Consider the following 25,000-nt stretch of genomic DNA (forward strand, 5'->3'; position numbering starts at 1 on the left):
ATTGTGAGTAAAATGTTATTGGTTAGATGTTGATCTCTTCTCAGACTCTAATGACAGACACATTTGTGACATTTCAGACTCTTGTCTCAGGAGAAATATCTGAGACACAGATGAGACCTGAGCAAAAGTTTCCATTTGTTCTCCTTTTTATCTCATCAATGTCCGAGGAGAAATAATTGATATGTTAACGAGATCTCATGAGCCAGTTTTAGGGTAAAGTTCATTATAGTTTTCATCTCTAGAATGATTGTCACATGATCAGGTGATATGCAGCGGTGTAGCACCATTAACATTCACGCATTTGGCAGATGCTTTTATCCAAAGCGACTTAAGTTACATTGCGTTATACATTAGTTTCTAAGTATGAGCAGTCCCTGGCATTGAACCCATGACCTTGACGTTGCTAGCACCATGCTCTGATGCCCAACACCTGTCCCTTTCCTGGAGGAAAGAATCAGTTACTCATTCTCTCTGTCTGATGGTTTACACGGCTCTGGTCATATTTCTCTCTCTGTCAGATCTCTGTAGTGGATCAGCAGAGAACATGAAGAAACAGACGCAGATTCTGGAAGATCAGCTCAGTCTGTGGTGTTATGAAGAACAGACGTCCACAGGCTTCAGCCCTCTGCAGGACGTTCCTGTGGACTCTTACACACACACATCATCTAACTACACATCTGCTCTCATCCCCAACTGGCTCCTGACAGAGAACACACATTCAGACTCATCCCAGACACCTGAGAGTGCTTTGACTCAACCCGACACAAAAAGAGGACGACTTGCACTTAAGAAAGGACATTCTGGGATCAGGAGAGACGGCGAAGAGGGGCCGGGTCATGATGTTCTGTTGACTGTAGTGGACATGCCTCGCCACAAGAGGCCGCTGCTGTCACAGGTCTTCAGTACACTTAAAAAGGCTCACAGTTCAAGTGTGTCACCTGTCGAACAGCGTGAGCAACAGCAGAGTTCAGACCGTGATGGTCACACCGAGCCGGAGTTTGAGTTCACTTCAGTCAACATTAGCAAAACCAAGCTGTCTCTGGGTACGATTACGTGTCATTTATCAGTTTATAGTGTGTGTACAGTATATATGGGTGAAAATGTGTGTTCCTCCGATCAGGGATCAGTATATCAGGCGGAGTGGAGTCCAGGGTTCAGCCGATGGTGAAGATCGAGAGGATTTTCCCAGGAGGAGCGGCGTCTGCTAATGATGTCCTGCAGGTATATCGAAACCTCTCGTCTCCAGATGAAGTGACGTATGTGTGTGTGTGCGCTCAGATGAGAATGTGTTTTCTGTTCTTCTGTTTCTCAGGCTGGCTTTGAGCTGGTGTCAGTGGATGGTGTTTCTCTACAGGGCGTCACCCATCAGATTGCTGTGGACATCATACGAGAGGCATTCAGCAATAAATCAATCAACCCCATGGAGCTCGTGGTGAAAGTACCCACAGACCCCAAAACACATCAAACTTAAAATGTTCTGCTAGCCTTAAACAAACATTTTACATCCTTGAGACTGTTTCACCAGCTGAACAATAACTATGAATTGAATCCAATAAACACGCTGTCCATCTGAACTACTTCTGAAAACGAGAACCCCTGTACTGAGCATTCTGGGAAACACACTTTATTAACAACTAGAATCCAATATTCCACAGCTGAAATATCAGGAAAAAAACGTGACCCATGATCCATCTGTCGACATTCTCACATTAAACCTGACAAACAAACGCATGAGAAAAGACTGTGGTATACTTTAGTCTTTATTGTAGTAATTAAATGAGTAATTAAAGTATGCTACGGTTTATTAATTCACTATAGTTAACAAAACAGAACACTATAGTAAATACTAAAGTATACTGCAGTGTCTTTTCATGTTTCACAAACGTCACTGTTTATAAATGACGTCCTCTGGTTTAATAGCTCTGGTGACTGTTAATAATTATTAATCAAATATTTTCAACCATGTGTTAAAGTTTTCAATAAATGATGTTCATTGCAGCGGTTAAATTACACACAATAGCTCATAGGAATATACAGCATGAAAAATAGACGTGTATTGACTTCGTACAAATCCTTTAAAAATATGACAATGCTGAGAATCAGCCACACAATACAGAGCAGTTCAACATCCATCGATGCTTTGGTCTATTCACAGTGCCTTCTATATGATACACATTACAGGCAATATATAACATTTATATTATAGGCAGTATTTATCGATCTCCATGGTGAGGAGATGCATGAATCTAAAGAGTAACAGTGTTTTACTCGAGTACAAATATAACAGTCTATAGCTTCTACAAAACTAGAGATGCTCATGTCAATGAAAGCTGACTTCAGAATGAGTGAAAACGGCATGTGTCAGAATTACAGTGATGATCTCAGATGAGCCGTTTCTATAGCAACACGCATGACATCAGTTTGGCTCCATGTGTAACTTTGTTACTATTTAATCACTACATAAAAATGGAACATTATAGCCTCACAAAATAATAATAATCAAGTAAACATGATGTCAACAGTCAAGTGGCAGAAATGTGACCCTGGGCAACAAAACCAGTCTTAAGGGTCTAAATATTAAGATTTTTACATCATCTGAAAGCTGAATAAATACGTTTTCTATTGATGTACGGTCTGTTAGGATAGGGCAATATTTGGTGGAGATGCAACTATTTGAAACTCTGGAATCTGAGGGTGCAAACCATTGAAAATCTTGAGAAAATCACCTTTAAAGTTGTTAAATGAGTAGTTCACTTCAAAGTGTGTCCCCATTGACTTTCCATAGCAGGAATAAAAATGACAATGGAAAGTCAACGGGGTCAAATTTTGAAGTGAACTACTCCTTATATCAGAGACGCTGTAGCAGGCCGTTGCTAAGAAGAAACAGGTTTGTTTAGACATTCTCTATTGGCTTACCGCTGTAATGACGTTGTGGAGACACTTGGTAAAAGAATAATCAATCATTTTGACCCATACAATTTATTTTTGCTCATTACTAAGAATGTTCCCGTGCTACTTTAGGACTGGTTTTGTGGTCCAGGGTCTCAAATCTGAGCATTGTCATTATTCAGATGTACTGTATGGTAAGAAACCCATCATTAGAGTCATTCTGACAGCACGAGTGCAGTACATGTGTGCTTGTGTTTGACTTTGATTCAGTGCAGATGGAGGAACACACGCGGCTCTACACTGAATCACACAAATCCTCCTCACTGCTGTAGACATTATACATCACAGCACTTACTGTAAATGCTTCAGTTTCGTCACACTGCTGTAAATAAATGACATTATATTAGGTTTATAATGTAAGACATGTTTGATACAGTGTGTATAAAGCGTTCTGTTGTGTGTGTGTGTGATGACAGACTGATGTCATAATGAGTGATGTTAATGACGACTGTAAAGTCAAAGTAAGATCAGAACGAATGAACCCTGTTTACGTTCCTGTCAATCATTTATCAGTGCATTTTACTCTAAACAAAATAATGATTGTCTTTGTAATATTTCATCAAAATAACAACTTCACTTACTAACTTACTCGCCTCTCAAATGACTTTGACTGGGTGACATCACCCAAGCCCTCTTACTCTTTAAGCCCATCTTACATTTTTCGACATTCTTTCACACCCAATTGATTCCCCAAAGAAATCTCTTCCTGGGCCCGTATTCACGAAACATCTTAAGGCTAAAAGTAGCTCCTAACGTGCTGATTTATGAGAAACTCTTAAAAATAATGGGCGTGTCTGTCCTAACTTTAGGACTCCTAAATGTTTGTGCTAAGAGTATTTCACAAAGCGTTTCAGTGCTAAAACCATAAACCTGTTAGGAGCAGTGAAGAGGACTCCTGAGACCAACTCACAACAATCCTCAAATGGCTGTTACACCGGCAGTCTGCCTTGAAACCTAAACATTTGAGAAAGATTTCATGACAATGAGCTTGACCATAAAGATTTCTGCCAACTATTTACGAGACCGGCAAAATGCTTACAATTAGCTGAACATATACTTTATATGAACGTATATTTTACTTGCAAAAAAATCATGTTGTTTATTGTGTTTTATTGTATTTGTTAGCTGTATTTTTGAAAGTTATTGTTACTTAATAAAAAACAAACGGTTTGATTGACATCAATTGGAATGCACAATAAAAACGTCATCTGTTCATTTGTAAATGAACTCTTCCTTTGTTGAATTAGTAACTTAGTGTATGTTTTATCATCTTAATTTGAATAATTGAATAATTATATATTAAAATATTTTATTTGAATACGACTACATTTTTATTTTAAGATCTTAATTTAAATATGTCAGCATGAGACCTCACTCTATAATATTTCTCTGATTAAATGACTGACAGAGACCCATCCTCTATCAGCCAATCACTGTGGTCATAGTGCTGACATCATCCATGACAACAACGAGGTCAAGCCCGCCCTTTTTCTTAGCTTAAGATTTCTTAGTGAAAGTTGCTCTCGGCAGCGTTGTGAAGAGGTTTGAAGAGGAAACGCTTACCTAAAAACTGTTACTGCTGCTTAGGAGAACTCTTAGTGTTCAGATCAAATGCTTCGTGAATACGGGCCCTGATCTTTTTTAATATAACTCTCCTCGTTCACTCAACGGGTTACAGACATTCTATGTTGACGTCACAGATGCATTTGTTCCGTCACTGTCACATGTCAGCCACATTATATGCGTGTGAGTTTTGACGGTGACACTGCTGTGATGCTAGATCTCAGTGGCAGCGATGTCATCGAAGGTGACTTCATTTCCACTGCCCTCATCGTCCTGTTCTCTGGACTCCAGCTCCAGACTGAGCTCACGGAGAGATCTCTGGAGCTCTCGGTTCCTGGTGTACATCTGTACGTAGTTCTGCTGGAGGCGTTTCTGATATCGAATCACTTTACTTTTCTCCCCCTCCCAGCTCTGTCTTTCACCCTCGAAGGCAGCGGCCTGGTCGGACAACCTCTGGCGTTCGTACGCCAGCTCCGCCTTCAGTCTGTCTACGTGCTGCTTTGACGCTTTTGAATCCTCACTGTCATTGGTCAGTTGCTGTTCCTCCCCGGATGCCCCGCCTCCTCTGTGGTGGATGTGGGGAGCGTTCAGAGCCTCGCGCAGGCGGGACGATTCCTCCTCCAGACGACTCATCTTCTCTCTGAGCAGCTGGCTTTCACTCTTGCGACGCTGCAGTTCGTTCTCGCAGACCTCCAGCTCCAGGGTGCGTGTGCGGGATGCCGTGTGAGCCTCCTGCAGGCGAGCGTGACAGGTGTGCAGCTCCGAGCGAACCTCTCTCAGCTGCCCGCGGAGGGTCACCAGCTCACCGGCACGCTGGGCCAGATCGGCCTGAAGATCTTTCAGCTGCTGCTTCAACAGTGAAATCTCACCGGACTTCTGACACACCTGCGGGTTACAGACATGAGATTAACACGCAACACACCTGTTCAAAACCAGCTGAAGGTAAAAATGAGCAGACAAACAGAATCTTAAAACACCCATGTCAACTCCACCAGAAATGAGAGCCAAAATATTATTACATGTCATGGATGAAGATTTGTTTGGAGTAGAGTGACCTCAAAATGACCATTTTCACAAGATCTGGTGCCAAATTACAGGAGGTGAAAAATGACAGCAGCATTATGGTTTATTTTTACACAGAGATCTGTTAGTGAAATCTGTGGATTTGAACCATTCTTGTTCAATTATCTCCCAATAGTGAAAATCACTTTATTATTTTTCGAAAGTTTCACAAGAAGTGTTAAAAATATATTGATATCCTTTTAGATACTGGTTCTTCTTAAACTTATACGATAAGTTTATGATTAAATATAAGAGATACGAGGACCTCAATGTGCAAATTACAGAACTGTACCCATTTTCTAAATAAAAAAACCCTCTACATAATGGATCAGTAAATATTCACCCGTGCCATTTAAAGGGGTAGTTCACCCCAAAATGAAAATTCTGTCATGAATTACTCGCTAGTTGTTCTAAACCTGTATCAATTTCTTTGTTTTGATGAACACAAAGAAAGATATTTAGAAAAATGTTAGCAACGGACATTTCTGGGACACCATTGACTACCATAGTAGGAAAATTAAAATGGTAGTCAAAGGCTTGCTTTCCTAAATTCTTTAACAGAACAAAAACAATGATACAATAATTTTTCCTACTATGGTAGTCAATGATGTCCCAGTTGCTAACATTTTTCCAGATAACTTTGTTTAACAGAACAAATAAATGTATACTGTACAAGTCTGGAACAACTTGAGAATGAGTAGGGGAGATTTGTGCCAGGGGGAAGTAGTTCCACCCCTTGTTTCTGGAAAAGCATTGAATAAATTGGTCATGTGACCACTTAATTTTGAAAAGCCATCCATTTTACTCATCCTCCGAAGAAAAGAGACACATGGCATGAGAGGTAAGCACATTTTAGCTCAAAAAACTGTTTTTTTCCTTTCAAAGTAAAATTTCTATGATCAAGGTTTTTTGATTTTAGTGTCTGAACAATTATAGACAAGTTTGAAAACATTTCACACGTTTTAGTGCTTTAGCAGGCTACACAATGAGTCTATACAGTTAGCATGATGTTAGCTCTTAACTGCTGGATCATGCTAGTTTTTCAAACTTGTGGGTCTGGGGTGTTTCGTGCCAAAGGGCCTGGGTTAAGTTGTGCCAGTGGCACAACTCACCCCCACTTATGATTATTTTCAACATATTAATTTGTAAATGTTCGCTTACATTTAGCACTTAAACTATGTGACAGTCTTAATTTTAGACCAAAACCCTTAATGCCACGCACTTATAAACGGAAGACAGACAGGAGTTGGACAGAGCAGTGAAAGAGGTGCAACAGGCAAAGACCATACGACAGGTGGCAAGGGAGATGAAGATCTGCAGTATGACCTCGAAATGATTCATGAAGAAAAAGATAGGAGAAGTAACAAAGACAGGTTATAAGAGAACAGGACTTGCCAAACAAGTCTTCAAAGAAAACGGAGACAGAGCTGGCAGACCATATAAAGGCACTAGCAGCAATGTTTCACGGCATACAGTGGCAAGAAAAAGTATGTGAACCTTTTGAAATTTCATTGTTTTCTGAATAAATTTGTCATAAAATGTGATCATCTAAGTTAAGGGTACAAACATAATGTGTCCAAAAATAATAAAAAAATTCTGATCTTTCATGTCTTTATTGAACACACTCATTCAACATTCAAAATGGCAGTAGAAAAAGTGAACCCTCAGAATGAATAACTGGTTGACCCCCTTGGCAGCAATAACCTCAACCAGGCGCTTCCTGTAGCTGTGGATCAGACCTGCACATCATTGAGGAGGAATTTTAGCCCATTCTTCCTGGCAGAACTGCTTTAGCTCTGTCATATTCTTTGGACGTCTCATGTGTATGGCCCTCTTCAAGTCAATCCATAGCATCTCTATTGGGTTGAGGTCTGGGCTCTCCAAAAGGAGGATTTTGTTTTTCTGAAGCCATTGTGTCGTGGACTTGCTCCGGTGTTTTGGGTCGTTGTCCTGTTGCATCACCCACCTTCTACACAGTTTCAGCTGACGTACAGACATTCTCACATTATCCTGAAGAATGGTCTGATATACTTGGGAATTCATCTTCCCCTCAATGATTCCAAGCTGGCCAGGCCCTGATGCAGCAAAGCCGGCCCAAATCATGATGTTTCCTCCACCATACTTTACAGTTGGGATGATGTTTTCATGATGATAGGCCGTGCCCTTTCTACGCCAGATGTAGTGCTGTGTGTTAGCTCAATCTTAGCTTCATCAGTCCACAAAACATTTTGTCAATACCGCTGTGGAGTGTCAATGTGCTCTTTTGCAAACTTCAGGCGTGCAGCAATGTTCTTTTTAGTAAGCAGTGGCTTCCTTCGTGGTGTCCTGCCGTGGATACCCTGCTTGTTCAGTGTTTTGCGTATTGTAGACTCATGAACAGAGATGTTAGCAAGTTCCAGTGATGCCTTCAAATCTTTGGCTGTCATTCGGGGTTGTTTCTTTAACTCATTGATGAGTCTTCGTTGTGCTCTTGGTGTCATTTTCACTGGGCGCCCACTTCTTGGTAGACTAGCAACAGTCCCAACGTGTCTCCATTTGTAGATTGTTTGCCAATCTGTAGACTGGTGAATTTCTAAAATCTTTGAAATAACTTTGTAACCCATGCCAGCTTTATGTAACTCCACAATTCTTGATCGTCGATCCTCTGAATGCTCTTTTTGGCGAGGCATGGCTCACATAAGCGTGTTCTTCTTGTGCAGAGCAAACTCCAACAGTTTGAGGGGTTTTTATCAGTCAAAGTAGCTGTAGTCCACTGCACCTCCAAACTTATTATCTTAACGAGACTCCAGGTGTGCTAAAACCTGACTCCAATTAGCTTTTTTGAGGTCATTAACTCAAGGGTTCACATACTTTTTCCACAAGCACTACAAGGTTTTTTGGTTGTTCTCAATAAAGACATGAAAGATCAAAAAAATGTTGTGTTATTATTTTAGACACATTTTATTTGTCAATACCCTTGACTTAGATGAAGATCAGATCACATTTTATGACAAATTTATTCAGAAAACCATGAAATTCCAAAAGGTTCACATACTTTTTCTTGCCACTGTAAGTGCCATGAAATGCCGTGAGCTGGCTTTTGAGTATGCACGAAGAAATGGCATTGATATCCCTGCCAGGTGGATCAGAGAGAAAAAAGCAGGTTAGGTTAAGTGTGCATTTATTAAGGAAAAGTTACAGGGAACATTGATAATTATTTTCCCAGGACATGCTCACTATCAGTTATCACCATGCACATCCTACAGAGAAGCAAAATTGGGTACTTATTTAGAGCATATAGCTTTACCTTATGTAAAATATTTTCCCTCAAACTACAAAATATGACTAATTCCAACAGTTTAATAGGGTGACAATATCTAAATAAACCTTAAATGAGTAATTTTGTATTAAATTTGTTTTGCTATCATATAGCATTACAGTTCATAACATTAAAATGTTCTGTTTTACTTCAGAAATCACTGGCACAATTTACCCCAACGTATTCTCCCCAAAGGCACAACTGCCCCTCTTTGGGGCAGAGGTCACATTTCGGGTATGGGTCACCATATCTGACTAATAGGTCACTTTCACTTTCACACTTACCCCGCACCAGGGGCAAGTTGTGCCACAAGACCACTTTTCCCCCAAAAGCTATATTTCTGAAACAATTTATTTCAGATCCAAAGTTATTGTTCTCAGGGATGCACCACATCCTGAAATATATGTACATTCTTAAGTTGAAGGCATTACTGTCATGGCCTTACTTTAAAGTCACTTTGAGTAAAAACTGGCACAACTCACCCCACTCTCCCCTAATTGAAGAGTTTGGTACCAAAACGCGATAAACGGCATTAAAAAAAACGAGAAACGATCAGGTCGGTATTGAAAGTCACTTTTTAATTTTACGCAAAATGCGATATCCGCCGTGTTATTGTGTCATGTTTTCTCCCTTTCTTTCCAAACCGCAGTATACGCCAGTCTCACTTCTCTGCAGAACGCGATATATCCGCTCAGCCAATCACAGCTCACCATTCCACGCGCTGTAAACAGTAATGGTGGCGGCTCCTAGTTTCCCTGATCTACTTTGTACTTTGTGTTCAACAAACAAACACAAAAATGAATAATTTTGACGGCATTGATGAACCTGTGCTGGTTTTTGCGGTGGGGAAGAAACGTAAGCCATCGAAATCTAGTCATTTCCGTGAGGAGATTAAGAAGATGAGGCAGTAATTTATAGCATTAAAAAGATGACCCGTTGAATTCATTTCAGGAGCGCTGACTGACTGAACGTGTTTTAGTCCAGTGCCTGTGTGTAAGATTAGTATTGTATTGAGTTCAACTCACTTTGTTGTGTATTTTCAACAGTTTCAATATGAAAAATAACTTTTATATTGATTCAATGGATTTATTGCATTTTGAAAAAAAATTGTTATGGATTTATTGCATTTTGGGGAAAAATTATCCGTTTTTATAATAAGTCTTTTAATCAAAATCTGGATTTGAAATTTTTATGTTACTAGAACCTAAAGATGCTATGTGAAACTTTGAAACAGAAAATAGTAGTTTTCATCTCGCCACTTTCTTTGTAAAGAAAACACATTTTTACTCAAATTAATCGAAATGGATTTATAGCGTTTTGGAACCAAACTCTTCAATTCTTTGGTGGAGTATCTCTTTAATATTCTGTTTCTCTTCAGTGTATCTCACTCCAAATGTCAGAAACAAATTGGTAAGATTCTAAAATGTGGTTGATTTGACATGGAATGTTCAGATGTTCAGGTTTAATGTTTCTGAATAAGGATTTTTTTGTTGTTTGCTGGTTTTACCATAACCTCAACCTTCCCATTATCTGAGGTTACAGACATTGTATTTATAAATATAACTACTGGCATGATTTTGACACGATTCACTCCTTCACAGGAGCTTGTGTCATGAAAATAAAGATTATTTCTCATCAACGCTCCTCACCTCCCATTTAGTTTCCTCTAGTCTGGGTCCCAGTTGTGTGTGTTCTCTCTCATAGGAGGTGCATCTCTCCTCGAGTCTTTGACGCTCCTGCAGGAGTTTATTCAGTTGCTCCTGCTGCTGCTGCTTCTCCTGCTGCAGCTGAAAGACTTGAACCTGGAGCAGCTGCACATCTCGCTGCGCTTTCTGAGACGCCTTCTGCATTTTAGCCGCACACGTCTGCCTGAACTCCTCCATCTCCAGCTCGCTGCACTTCTGCCTCTCCTCATACACCTGTGGTGAGACACACACACACACACACACACACACACATGCCTATTAAAGTCAAATACTGTACGTCTGACCTGACCAGATCTGTGTATAAACGAAGGTCTCACTCACTTGACAGATAGCTGCTTCATTCTCATCCAGATTCTCTCTGAGCCGCTGAAGCTCCAGGTCTCTCTCTCTCAGTTTCTCCTCAAAGTCTCTCACGATCATCTCATAGGCCTCGATGGGTGGTGGTGAAGGTCCACCGGAGCCCATGTCTGACAGCGGCTGACAGCGACCGCCCACAGATCCTGTGCTCTTACTGGATGAAGAGCGTCCGCTGTCAGAGTTGGAGTGTCCGTGATGTTTAGCCACCTCGCTCTGGCTCGCATTATAGACAGGAAGGTTTGTTAAAGAGTTTTCCGTCATGTTGAACGACTGGCTCAACAAAGCGTTCCGAGCTCCGCTGTAAGAGCTGTGTCGCTCCATCACTACTGGTGTGATGTCCTCGTCTCCTGAAGAAAACATGCTGAGGTTTCCTTGGCTTCCCCCTAAACGCGGCGAGAGGAACTGCGCACTGTTACGACTCCTGGGGACAACGGGTTTGAAAGCAGTGGGTCTTATGATGGCCTGCTGAACGTTCTGGAGGAAAACATGAATAAACATCATTAGCATGTTCTAGAATGTTCACAAACACATCTTCATCAGTGATCATGCTCACTCTTTCTAACTGGCCGGACACGGAGACCAGTTTGGGAGGTCCATCCACACCAGCGAAACCCTCGCTCCAATCCTTTATCAAGTCTTCATGGGAATGTGAACGAGCACCGAAACCCATCCCTCTGCCAACAATCCCTCTCCTCTTACTGGACGGAGTCCGACTCCCAACCTCTGTCAGCAGGCGTCCTGAGACTGGCGTGCCCTTACCAAACTTGGTGCTGACCTCCAGGTGTCTTCGGTCACGATGACTGCTGACGGGACCCATGGCTCTTCTCGGGTCCAGACCTGGTGCTGGATGATCAACGGCCACTGGAAGAGACTGGACCAGAGCCATGATGTTCAACTGCTGAACTCACAAAACCTGCGCACAGGTGAGACAACACAACAGTCACTTACTAAACACACACACACACACACACACACACAGTAATAATGTCCTGAAACTACTGGAAAACACATTACAGAAATCAATCCTGCTTTCATCGGCACTGACAGATCCATCTGAAACTAAATGAAGCGTGTCTGGTCACATGTTTATAACAGTTTCTCTGCTGTGCATGACTGATTCTGTAGAGAGATGACACGCACAGAGGAGTCATGAACAACAGGAATACATCACGACAATAAATAAAGTGCATTTTATTTGACATTTCTCTGAGCACTGACCACTAAACAGATCGACAACACTGTGTACAAATGATCTACATCACATCATGTGTACTACAGATTAAAACCAGAGATAACACACACACACGCATGCACACGCGCACACGTCTCCTGAGAGAATAACATTAGATAACATTAGCCCTTAGATTTTACTTTGGCTTCTCTTAATCTCTCAATTCTGCTACAATGTGACACACGCACGCACACACACTTCATTAGTCACATACCTATTTTGAAGTCCTGCATGCTGTCTGAGTCTAAACTTTCAATTCATTTTATTTATATAGCGCTTTTCACAATGTGCATTGTTCCAAAGCAGCTTTACAGGAGCAAATAAGAAAAACACAGAAAGGTAAAACACAACACAGTGCATGGTGTTTATAGACCAAGCAAGATCATTATAATAAATGATATCTAATAAATAAATAAATGCAGTCTCCCGGTGAGCAAGCCAACACTGCACTGCTGTGGCGAGGAACCCAAACTCCAATGATGAATAAATGGAGAAAAAACCCTTGGGAGAAACCAGGCTCAGCCTGGAAGAACAGGGAGAGCCCACCAGCCGCGAGCCCCTCCCACCGAAACCGTGCAGGTCCAACCATTTTGCATTAATGTGACAAGTAGTCCGGGCATCCCGAGGCGAGGGCAGAAAGAGAATAATTAGCGTAGCTGCTGTTCATTAGCTATGTATTAGTGAATGCTTGGCTGAAGAGATGTGTCTTTAATCTAGATTTAAATTGGGAGAGTGTGTCTGACCCTCGAATAGTATCGGGGAGGCTATTCCAGAGTATAGGTGCTACGTATGAGAAAGCTCCGCCCCCTTTGGTGGATTTAGTTATTCTAGGTGTTATCAAAAGTCTGGAGTTTAGAGATCTTAGAGAGCGTGATGGGTTGTAGTGTGGTAGAAGCTCTGTTATGTAGGTAGGGGCTAAACCATTTAAGGCTTTATAAGTAATTAAAAGAACTTTAAAGTCAATACGATACTTAATGGGTAACCAGTGAAGGGTTGATAACATTGGGGTTATGTGATCGTATTTTCTGGACCTGGTTAGAACTCTGGCAGCTGCGTTCTGAACTAACTGTAGTTTGTTTATTGATGATGCAGGACAACCACTAAGCAGTGCATTACAGTAATCAAGTCTTGAGGTCACAAATGCATGAATGAGCTTCTCTGCATCAGCCACACATAAAATATTTCGCAGTTTGGCAACATTTCTAAGGTGGAAGAAGGCTGTTTTTGTGACATTTGAGATGTGATTTTTAAATGACAGGTTGCTGTCTAATATAACGCCAAGGTCTTTAACTGTATTTGTTGGAGTAACAGTGCAGCCTTCAATTTGCAGGTCATAATCCGAAATATTCTGCTCACGTGTCTTTGGTCCGATAAGTAATATTTCTGTTTTATTAGAATTTAAAAGAAGGAAATTACAAGTCATCCAATGCTTTATATCGTCGATGCACTCTGCCAATTTGGATAGTTGGAAGGAATCATCTGGTCTTGATGAGATATATAGCTGAGTATCATCTGCATAACAGTGGAAGCTAATTCCATGTTTTCTAATAATGTTTCCAAGGGGCAGCATGTATATGGAGAATAGCAAGGGTCCTAAAACCGATCCCTGAGGTAATCCATAATTTACTTGCGTTAGATTTGAAGATTCCCCATTTAAATGGACAAATTGATGTCTGTCTGATAAGTAAGATCTGAACCATTGTAGTGCCTGTCCCTGAATACCGGTATAATTGTGTAAGCGATCTAGAAGTATTTTATGGACTACAGTATAGAACGCAGCACTAAGGTCGAGCAGGACTAGTAGTGAGATGTTACCTTTATCTGATGCTATAAGCAGGTCGTTTGTAATTTTAACGAGCGCAGTTTCAGTACTATGATGCGGTCTAAAGCCTGACTGGAATTTTTCATATATGTCATTATTTTGTAAGAAAGAGCACAACAGAGTGGACACTACTTTTTCAAGTATTTTAGACAGGAAAGGGAGATTTGAAATCAGTCTATAGTTTCCTAGTTCATTGGGGTCTAAGTTTGGTTTCTTGATAAGAGGCTTAATGACGGCCAGTTTAAAGGCTCCTGGGACATGGCCTAGATTAATTGACGAGTTGATAATGTTATAAATGGGCTCAATTGCAACGGGGTAATAACTCTTAATAATTTAGTTGGTATGAGGTCTAATAACCATGTTGTAGGTTTGGATGTTTAATTAAATCTTCCTGTTTTATAGGTGAAAAACACTGTAGCCTTTCTTTTGAGGCTTTCTTTTGTCTCGTATGTTTTCGATTTTCTCTGTAAAAAAATTAATGAATTCATTGCTACCAAGGTGCGGCGGAATACCCAGGTCAGGTGAAGTCTGTTTATTTGTTCGTTTAGCAACTGTACTAAATAAAAACCTTGGATTGTTTTTGTTAGTTTCTATGAGGTTACGGAGGTGCTCAGCCTTTGCTGCTTTTAGTGCCTTTTTATAACAGTTTGCACTCTCTTTTCACGCAATTTTAAAGACCTCTAATTGGGTTTGTATCCATTTGCGCTCCAGTTTACGTGTTTCTCTTTTAAGGGCGCGAGTGGTGCTATTGTACCATGGTGCTGCGTTTTTCTCATTAATCTTATTTGACTTCATAGGTGCGACAGCTTCTAATGTATTAGAGAAAATAGTGCCCAATTTGCTGGTCATGTCATCGAGCGATTCTATATTTATTGGTATGGTTATTAAAGGAGTCAGATCTGGCAAGCTCTTTGAGAAACTATCTTTAGTAGTCGAGGTAATTGTTCTACCCTGTCGATAACGAGTTAAACGGCTGATTTCTGCAGTGCGCAGTGTACATGTTATAAGATAATGATCAGTGACATCGTCGCTTTGAGGTATAATATCTATATTGGTTAGATCGGCTCCGTGAGATATAATCAAGTCTAGTGTATGATTAAATCGATGAGTGGGTCCATTGATGTGTTGTGTTACTCCAAAGAGTAGTAGTGTAGTAGCTCTGTAAACGCCACTGCTAATGCATTGTTAGCACTATCTACGTGGATATTAAAATCACAGACAATCAGTACTTTATCAACGTTAACCAATAGGTCCGATAAGAAGTCCGCGAACTCTTTCATATAATCAGTGTAGGGACCAGGGGGTCTATACACAGTAGCTGCTGAACATCCATCAGTCAGTCAACCTGTGTACGTGTGTTTGTGGCCCTGAGGATCTCCATGTCATGGCTACACGTGTAGAATGTAGCTCATTCACTGTCCCACAAAGATTACACCCTCCCTCTCTCGCTCTTCTTCAGTGTGACGTCATCATTACTGGTGTATTGTGGGTAATATTACACTATTACTCATGACTTCATGAAGAGCCACAGAAGTAACTTAACTTTCAGGTTATTGCTTACGGGTTATTTATTGTGAGTGTACATGAGATCATACTGCACTCGGGTGTAGTGGACTCTCAGACCGGTTCAGTCTGTTTCACACTCGCTGCTACTAATTTTACTTCCTTCTAGAGGATTCTGGGCCGCCTCGATCCACAGATCCGTGTAACCTCAGGGACACATCACAAATAACCCAACATGGAAAAAGCAACTGGAGTGCAGACCTTCACAACACCAGACACACTTCTATTGCACACACAAATTGAACAACACGCTGAATTGACCACACGCTCATGTATTGACCGATACAAATCTCTAGATTGATTGAGACCCTCATGTTTTTACTCTCAATAATCTCTAATATAACACACACACAGTGTGCTGGTATATAGGCTAGTATAAGTAGGCTACATCTTGCTGTGTGTCTCTCTTAGGTCCTGTAAATGGGTCACACTAGCCACAGTTAAATTGGTTCGACAGGCAGAGATAATGTGAGTGGTCCAAGTACCAGAGCAAGAACAGAACAATCTATTCAGGATCAGACCAAGAGCACTCGCTCGCACGCACACACACACACACACACGTATTATTACACTGTGTGTGTGTGAGTGTGTGTGTGTGTGTGTGTGTGTGTGTGTGTGTGCGTGTGCGTGCGTGCGTGCGTGCGTGCGTGCGTGTGTGTGTGTGTAATTGAGCAGTGAGAGCTTTATATACCTGCACATAATGTATGTGTCTTATTGTTTGATTGATAAATGCTCTGACTGTCATTCTTCATCTGCCTCAGGGGATTCTGGGATATGATCATCTCAGAGGCAGACACAGGTCTCTCTGTCTCTCTCTCTGCACAGTGGTGTGAGTTTGAGGCGGAGACATCTATATTTTCATGACATTTACATTGTGACTCTCACAAACAGTCTCTGTGGTTCAGAAGAGCTGAGATGTTGTTGATGTTTGATCACTTCACAAACAACGGCATCTTAAATGTTAGTACATTTTATTATAGCGAAATGATACATTTATTATAGCTGTGATGTCACTTAAACACAACTGAACATGATTTCACAACTCCTGTTGTCCCTCTGTCTGTACCTTCATACAGAATATACTGCCACCATCAGGTCAAACTGCATCTTTACCACACAGACAGATTCAGTTCATGTTGTTTAGTTCTTCACCACACACACACACAGCTCCTTATATTCATTTGTTCATTAAAAATCCTGTTTTAAAATCCCACTCTAAAGATCAACACAGTAAAGTGTGAAGACAAGAGCATATGAGGTTATTATTCCTTTAAAGTACGCTTAATGAGTTCATGTCATCAGATGAATTATATAACAGTCAATAACATTTAATCCAGCAGTATTTCTATAACATCAGTAAGTTTAGACTGGTACTGATGTCCGTTTTATTTATTTTATATATTTACACTCCAGTTATTATTTACATTCCGATTTCAATGTCCAAATATTATATTAAAAGGTCATTGTTCTGTAAAAGGGTGTACTTGCAATATTATATCATGACTTTATCAGTGGCAAACAGTTGCTATAGCGACAGGCCTAGTACACTGTTACTGAAGTCTTTCAATAAAACACAGAAGATCAGCATCACATGAGGATTTAGTAACACACTGCTGTTAATGTGACAATTAACAACAAACTTGTGTATTACAAAAAAACTCAGAAAAGAAAACATCTGAATTCATTACCATAATAATTAAACAATTATGTTAGGAATACATGAAACAACTAAACCCCTACACACACACACACACACACACACACACACACACACACACACACACACACACACACAAACTCTTCCCTGAGAAACCTTGAACAATAGACCCTCCCTGTGGACCGACAAAAATACATCAACAAGCGGCTACACAGGAAATGATGTCGGCATGAGTGTGAACTGAGCGTTCTGTGAGTGCGTGTTGTGTGTGGACTTGGTTTTTATATGTTAGTGGGGACCTAAACCTGAATACACACCAACACATGGGGACTCGTGTCACTGTGGGGACCAAAATTGAGGTCCTCATGGACACAAAAGATTATAAATTGTACAGAACAATATTTTTTTATAAATCTAAAAGTGTTCTATGATCTTTAGGTTTAGGGATAGGGTTAGGGATAGGGGATAGAATATACAGTTTGTACAGTATAAAAACATTACGCCTATGGACTGTCCCCACGGAGATAATGAACCAGACGTGCGTGTGCGTGTGTGTGTGCGTGTGCATGTGTGTGTGACCGACCTACTGTCCAGATCCAGACACAGCAGTTTCACTCATGACATGACACACAGAACACACACTTCACAATACTACACTGCTCATACTATCGCTGTACTATTGTACATGTACACTTCAGTATATCAAAACACAATCACCTGCACACATATCATGACACTAGTGGCTATTTAAAAAGAGGTGAGACCTTCCACCTAACTTCCTGTTTCAGTACGACAACACAATGCACGAGCTGTTTACAGCACGCACACACACACACACGCACGCACGCACGCACGCACGCACGCACACACACACACGCACGCACACGCACACACACACACACACACACACACACGCACACACACACACACACGTAACCTTTAACAACAGTGATTGATCATCATTAATACATAAACACTCACCATAACTCATAATCATAAAATGATGTAGAGATACCTTCACTTTACTGCTGTTTCTGTCTGACACCAGTAAGGCCAAACTAACATCATCTACAGCTTTACACAATGAGGGATTTAAACCCGAGAAACAGATTTAATTTATACATGTATGGTGGAGCACCAGTTACACAAACAGTGAACAGGGTCTGACTCAATAATAAACTAATCAAGTTTGTGTGTTGTTTATTGTCAACAGACACATTCAATTTAATTTAAAGTGTTTTACTCGGTTAACTTTAATCTTATAAACAGATGAATAAAAGACAGTCGATTCAAATCTCATGAAACGTTCGCGCTGAGAGGAAACGCGCTTTAAAACACGACACTCGATATAATACTGAAGTACTCACCATAGTGCAGCACACCCGATCTCTATGGTCACTCTCTGAGCTTTATTTGTGTTTTATTATCAATGTCCGGGTTATCATTTTAATCTCCGGGCTTCATCTCTGCTGTCCACCGACTTTCTGCGCGTCTGAACTTCCCCGACCGGTGCGCGTCCTCGAAACTCGTGCTCCTCCCCCTTCAGCCACTAACCCTTCACTGTCCGGCAATCCTCCAATCAGACTGTGACGAAAGCTTGACTCATGAATATTAATTACGCAAGACTGCCTCGTCAGTGGACGTCGGTAGGCGGGACAGTGAATTGTACTTTGATGGACACGAGTTATGAATATTAATTATCAACACATTTTGAAGGCATTTATCTGACACTCAGGACAAAAAGTTATTTTCTTCTGTGTGAAACTGCCATGGACACTTATGATTAACCCAATTACTGCTGAATCATGTCTTAAGAAAGAGAAGAGTACAGGTCCAGCCCAGCATTCAACACTGACACATTTACTCAACCTCTCCTTAACCAAACTACTGTTCTCTTTCAACAGATCTATCAGTCCATCCCTGCACACACACACATGCACACAAACACACACACACGTCTGGTTCATTATCTCCGTGGTGGGGACAGTCAATAGGCATAATGAGTTGTATACTGTATATTTTATCCCCTAACCCTATCCCTAAACCTAAAGATCATAGAACACTTTTTGCATTGATAGATTTTTAAAAAATATCGTTCTGTACAATTTATAAGCTTTTGTGCCCATGAGGACCTCAATTTTGGTCCCCACAGTGACACGAGTCCCCATGTGTTGGTGTGTATTCAGGTTTAGGTCCCCACCGGGATATACAAACATGAACACACACACACACACACAGAGAAACACACCCACACAGAGAGAAACACACCCACACAGAGAGAAACACACACACACAGAGAAAAACACACCCACACAGAGAGAAACACACCCACACAGAGAGAAACACACCCACACAGAGAGAAACACACCCACACAGAGAGAAACACACACACACAGAGAGAAACACACACACACAGAGAGAAACACACCCACACAGAGAGAAACACACCCACACAGAGAGAAACACACACACACAGAGAGAAACACACACACAACACACCCACACANACACACACACACACACACACACACAGAGAAACACACCCACACAGAGAGAAACACACACACACACACAGAGAGAGACACACACACACACACACACACAGAGAAACACACCCACACACAGAGAGAGAGTGAGAGGAAATGAGTTTCTCTGTTATTTATGACCTGTTGCTTGAAACACTAGAAGAACTGGTCTGACGAGAGCTTGAAGCCTCATGAGAATGTGATGAGCTGGTCAGGAGGTTCCAGACGTGTAAGCAGAATAAAGCACACAGAAAGATCTCACACATTCTCTGAATGTCTAGTGTTGATTCATCACTCGTGACAATAATAGTAGCCCGTCTGAGAGACCTTCTTTCAGTCAGCATCTGAAGCAGCAGATACAGCAATCCCAGAATGCACTGCGTGATACTTAAGCTGTCTGCTGGATGTTAGTAGAGCAGAGGTGTGGTAATGAGGAATGCTGAGACGGATCTTGATCAGAACCGTCTTGAGTTTCAGTGCTGTGAGCCATGTGCAGTGATCAGACGGAGACATCAGACACAGGAATGTCCGGCTGACGGCCGACGGCATTTAACACTATTGTTCATTGTTGTTTCCAGCACAATCCCCCTCTCGTGCGTCCAGCAGACATCAGGCACTGATATGATTTGACAGGCAGTTTTATTTCTTCTGTTTCTGCATGTGACATCAGAGCTGAAAGCCACGAAACTGTTTGATTGTGTTTTATTTGATTAGATCTTTAACAGAAGTAAACATGATGAGGGTTGTTTGTGTAGTGCAGTAGTGTTCCTCTGTGCGCTGGCTGTGTCTGATGTAAACGTGATTGGCTTTGGTCTGTGTGTGTGTCATTGATTCAGACTCAAATCCTAACAGAACGTCCTATAGTGCAGATTGATGCATGAAGCACGTCTAACTCTCCCTGTTTTCCACCTTTAACTTTAATCCTGATGTTATTTCAATCTTTTTGTCTACTTCCCATCTTTAATCCCTTCACAAACATTTGATAACTATTACAGTAACACTGAACTGAATTTGATGTGATTTTGATGAATGTAGCCTGAGGTCTTCCCTGGAGTAAAAACAAGTCTAACATCTCTCTCACATTCCAGACACATCAGATTTCACTTGATTGCCCTCAGATTGAGACTGAACGCTGAACTGCCACCAGATTTCACCACAAATGTGTAAAGCAGTGAACTGCTGCCTGGAAACTATGAGAACAATGTGAGATTGTAGAAAACGACTGTTTGTTGTTGAGTTATTGAGGCCTGAGCAGTGTGTGTGTGTGTGTGACGTCAGGCCTTGTAAAGATGTTCATTTAAACAGAAAGAGAACGAAGTGTTCATTGGTGAAGGTCGTGTCATGATGTCCTTGCAGTGAGAGAGTTCAGTGAAGGTGATGGAGTGACGGATGGGTTTGGTTGTCCAATCACAATAAGGCACCAAATCACTCAAAAAGTCCACCATAACCTTCAAGAAACAACAGAAAACACACCTGATTCACATTCAGTTAACCTCACCAATCAATATAGTCCTTCAGAATCATATGACTGAGAAGTTACAATTATTTTCAGTAATCATTTATTTGTGATGTAAAAAAAACAAGATTTCTAAAAGACCTCAGGGTGTGTGCTACAGTAAACGTCTCTGAATGAACTGAAAATGATTTTGCTCGAAATAAACATAAACGTTGCCAATACAATTCTAAAGGTCTTTGCACATACAGTCCGACATTTTCGTATGCGTTTTTTCGTATTTGGCTCTTGTTTGTACGGTGTCTCTGAATTGTTATAAAAGGCCACTCAAAACGCTTGATACGGATGCGAAAACGCAGAAAATCGAACCCGGTCCGAATTTTTTAATGACGGGCGAAAATATCGGAGGCGGTGTGTAAATGTGATTGACACAACGTGAGGTCGTATTTATTTTTTAACGTGCGGAAATTTCGGACGCAAATTTCGAACTCAATGTGCAATGAGCTTAAGTGAACATACATTTATATATATATATATATATATATATATATATATAAACTAACATCCTGTGTGTCTGATCGTTTTAGGTCATTACTTTGACAAACATGTCGACTCGGCCACTTCCGGTCGCTTCACCTCATGCCTCTCTCTACAGTCCAGTGTTGTTACAGTCATTTTAACGACTTTTTTCCACTAATTTTGGCGAATTCTCTTCCCTTAGAAATCGCCTAGTGACAAGTCTAGCAACTTTCTGGATAAACTTTAGCTTCACATGTGAATCCATTCTGCGTAGCGTGCGGGTGCCCGGCGAGAGAGCGAGAGCGAGCGCGATGTCTTGCCCAGCATCACTTTCGAGTCTAAGTGATATATGTACAGACTAGGGCTGTCAACGTTAACGCTTTAACGCATGCGATTAATTTTTTCAAATTAACGCGTGAGAAAATATTTATCGCAATTAACGCAGCATCCGTTTGTTTTGACATCCTTTGTCTAGCGTTACATTATGTAATCACGCTCTTATTCGTGTACAGGCTTTTAAACCACTTAAGCGCGATTTTAAACGGTTGCTTTGACGCGTTCAATGAAGATAGACAGCTTCTAAACTGTGGGACGCGGCAAAACGCAACGCGAGGTCCAGTCTGGTGTAAACAGTCACGGGCTAAAGGCTGCGTCAGACAGCGCATCCGTGTTAAGTTCTCTTTCGTGCTTGAATGGATAAAACCACACAAGATTATGTCAGAAAGCCCGTTTTGTCTAGCATTTTCTTAAGCACAGACTTCAAAGTGTAAAATAAAATCTTAAATGAATGCAAAGAGTTGTGAAAATGGGAGTGCGGTGACGGTCAGATCTGCGTACTGAGACGGCTCTTAAAGGGGCCGCGTTCTTATTAAACGTGCTGCTGTGACTCCTGTCACTAACGTTAATCAAAGAACAAAATAAAAGAAGAAATCAATGTGATTTTATAGCTTTAATGAGAATTCTTCTGCATTTAATTTATAATTTAGCATTAAAGACTGTAAAGTGTCCTTTAATTTCTGTATATTTCCTACATGAGCTCTCAATTATACTGTTGAATGGCTATAATTAATGTTAAAATAATCAATTTACTAGAGACATCAGTTACAGTGCAAATATCAAAATGTTAGCTTTCATAAAATGACGCTGTTAAAGAAATATGTTGTTTCTACATCAATTTGAAGATTAAATGTGAAATTATTAAAATGTAAAAGTATATTTTAAAATATTATTGTTATGTGCGATTAATCGTGATTAATCACAGAAAAAATGTGTGATTGATCCGATTAATTTTTTTAATCGATTGACAGCACTAGTACAGAGTCTGTATTTCTGTGGTTTACACATGGGTACTTATTGCAGCATATTGAACAATAAACAGAACATACAATTAAATGCAATAATTATGACATCAAACAATAAACTTGAGAAAAAACAATACAATAAAAAGTACCAAAAGAAAAGAAGAGAAAAAAGAAATTTGCGACTTAACAAACATTAAAAAATACACATCAAAAATTAATCAAAGGATAGATTCAAGGCTTTACACAGTTTCACAGTTTTTATTTCTTTATTGTTTTTATATCTGTCAAAGCATTTAAGTAGTGACCTATATCTATTTTAAATTGTTTTTTTCCATGCCCATTTACATTTATGGATAAAAAATCCCATATATATATATATATATATATATATATGTAGGTTAACAATATACCATATTTTTAATTCTACATTATTATCATAAAAATAGGACATCTTTTTCTATAAGTTCAAATTCGAAGTTTGTATACTTTTTGATCAAGAAAATCAAGTCACATCAAAATAATTGTGTATAAATAAAATCATAAAATAAACTAATAAAGACCTCTTCTCCCTCTGCAGAAAACACCGTTTAAATCAATATCTTTACTAAATCTTGCTATTGCCCTTTTTACAGGATAAATCAGATGAACAATTTTAATCAACGATAAAATAAAATGTCAATAAAATGAGACCTCCCAAACTTTTTTAGTAGCCTAATACAAAAACGTCTTGAAAATGTAAAGGTCTCTTTCCAATTGATATCTTGAAATTGTGATCTCCAAAAAACTATAGCTGAGGCACAGTGTGAGTTTGACAAACGCAATTCGCTTTTGTTTGTCAAAGAGTTTTAAGATGCTTTAGAAGTCGCTTTGACAGTACTCAGTATTACTGTCTGTAGTGTCATCTAGTGGCCGCCATTAAAACTTCATCCGCTTTTAAAATGAATCATTAGAGAACGGCCCTGTCCCAAATGGCGCACTCCGGTCTTGAGGAGCTCCTCTGAGTCCACACTTGGTGACGTCAGGAAGTGCAGACCTATAGGGCACTAGGCACGAGTCCATAAGGGTACATTGGAGTGCATTTTGGGACAGACTTGAGGTCATCACACCGGAAAGAGCAAGTGGTGCTTTCTAATCTCTCTCGCGGTACTTTGTTGTCATTCGCTGATCAGTCTGCGCAGCGCCGCGTGAAGTCGACCACTTGTTGTCCCACTGTTGTTATTTGGGACTGGAGCTGCCGGTTTTTATTGTTCTGTATTTCATATGATTGTATTTCATATGTTGATATGCCACCCGAGCATTATACAATAGATACTTATGTTTGTAATGCATTCATTTGTCATGACGTCATGAATGTATATTTATTCATTTGTTTACACTATACTTAATGTGCATAATGTGTTCTTAATATTTCTCTATAATACAGAAGCTGTGTTGTTCAGCTTTACAGAGCCCAGAGACAATATAAATCTACAACAAAACATGGCTTATTACCTTAAGTAATAAAATGCACTGCACTAAAAGTTTTTATTCTTGAATAGCTGGCTTAATAGAAAATAAATAAGCAATAATATGAATAAGTAACTAATTAATACATTAATTTTGAATTTTATCACAACATATATTTAAAAATGTATCCGTCATGTTTACGTTGTCTGACATCCACGACACTCCTCCCATCCGTTCTGTGATTGGGCGCTCGCAAGGATTCCTGGGTAGGGGACTTCAGTGGAGTCTCACTCAATGCGGGCTTCGCCGAAGACAACATCGAGGGCACAAAGGAGGCGCTCGCGAGCAGACTTCTGAGCGCTAAAAAGACAAATGGGCCACTCTACAGACTCGTAGACTTGGCGAGAACGCGCAATTTAAGTCCACGAGACCGCAAGTGCGCCATTTGGGACACGACCAACTTGTAATCTGTTTGTGACAATATTTGGATGAGTTCATTTGCAAAAACAGATAACTTCGTTTTTAAAAATGTTCAAAAATCATATTTT

General features: G+C 40.3%; 2 protein-coding genes across 5 annotated transcripts in view; one reads left to right on the top strand and one right to left on the bottom strand.

Annotated features, from left to right (window-relative positions):
* Window positions 1-1,489, top strand: part of pdzd7b (PDZ domain containing 7b) — a 7,004-nt gene extending 5,515 nt beyond the window's left edge. For all 3 annotated transcript variants that reach the window (XM_057358640.1, XM_057358638.1, XM_057358639.1), the window contains 3 exons: window positions 519-1,043; window positions 1,121-1,221; window positions 1,313-1,489. In XM_057358640.1, the coding sequence (XP_057214623.1) occupies window positions 519-1,043; window positions 1,121-1,221; window positions 1,313-1,471 (785 nt within the window). In that variant the 3' untranslated portion in view covers window positions 1,472-1,489. The remainder of the gene's footprint in view (window positions 1-518; window positions 1,044-1,120; window positions 1,222-1,312) is intronic.
* Window positions 1,490-1,566: 77 nt separating this feature from the next.
* Window positions 1,567-18,725, bottom strand: lzts2b (leucine zipper, putative tumor suppressor 2b). Of its 2 annotated transcripts, XR_008964794.1 has the most exons (6): window positions 18,576-18,725; window positions 11,489-11,848; window positions 10,900-11,409; window positions 10,522-10,791; window positions 4,513-5,397; window positions 1,567-3,903 (listed from the first exon to the last, which is right to left on the bottom strand). XR_008964794.1 is itself a non-coding variant. In XM_057358641.1 (5 exons), exons 2-5 carry the CDS (start codon window positions 11,819-11,821, stop codon window positions 4,726-4,728), a joined length of 1,785 nt encoding a protein of 594 aa, XP_057214624.1. In that variant the 5' UTR covers window positions 11,822-11,848; window positions 18,576-18,725; the 3' UTR covers window positions 1,567-4,725. The 2 variants fall into 2 exon arrangements, 1 of the variants encoding a protein (XP_057214624.1); XM_057358641.1 differs by having other exon boundaries at window positions 1,567-5,397.
* Window positions 18,726-25,000: the final 6,275 nt, after the last annotated feature.

This window comes from Triplophysa rosa, linkage group LG18, assembly GCF_024868665.1.
Source record: "Triplophysa rosa linkage group LG18, Trosa_1v2, whole genome shotgun sequence".
NCBI classification, from domain to species: Eukaryota; Metazoa; Chordata; class Actinopteri; order Cypriniformes; family Nemacheilidae; genus Triplophysa; species Triplophysa rosa.

Bases quoted from the DNA above. Each gene is read 5' to 3' on its own strand.
- lzts2b (XM_057358641.1), bottom strand. From the start codon at position 11,821: ATGGCTCTGGTCCAGTCTCTTCCAGTGGCCGTTGATCATCCAGCACCA. The intron at 11,410-11,488 runs GTGAGCATGATC...GTTTTCCTCCAG, and splicing joins TGTCCGGCCAGTTAGAAAGA to AACGTTCAGCAGGCCATCAT. The intron at 10,792-10,899 runs GTGAGTGAGACC...GTCTCACCACAG, and splicing joins ATGAAGCAGCTATCTGTCAA to GTGTATGAGGAGAGGCAGAA.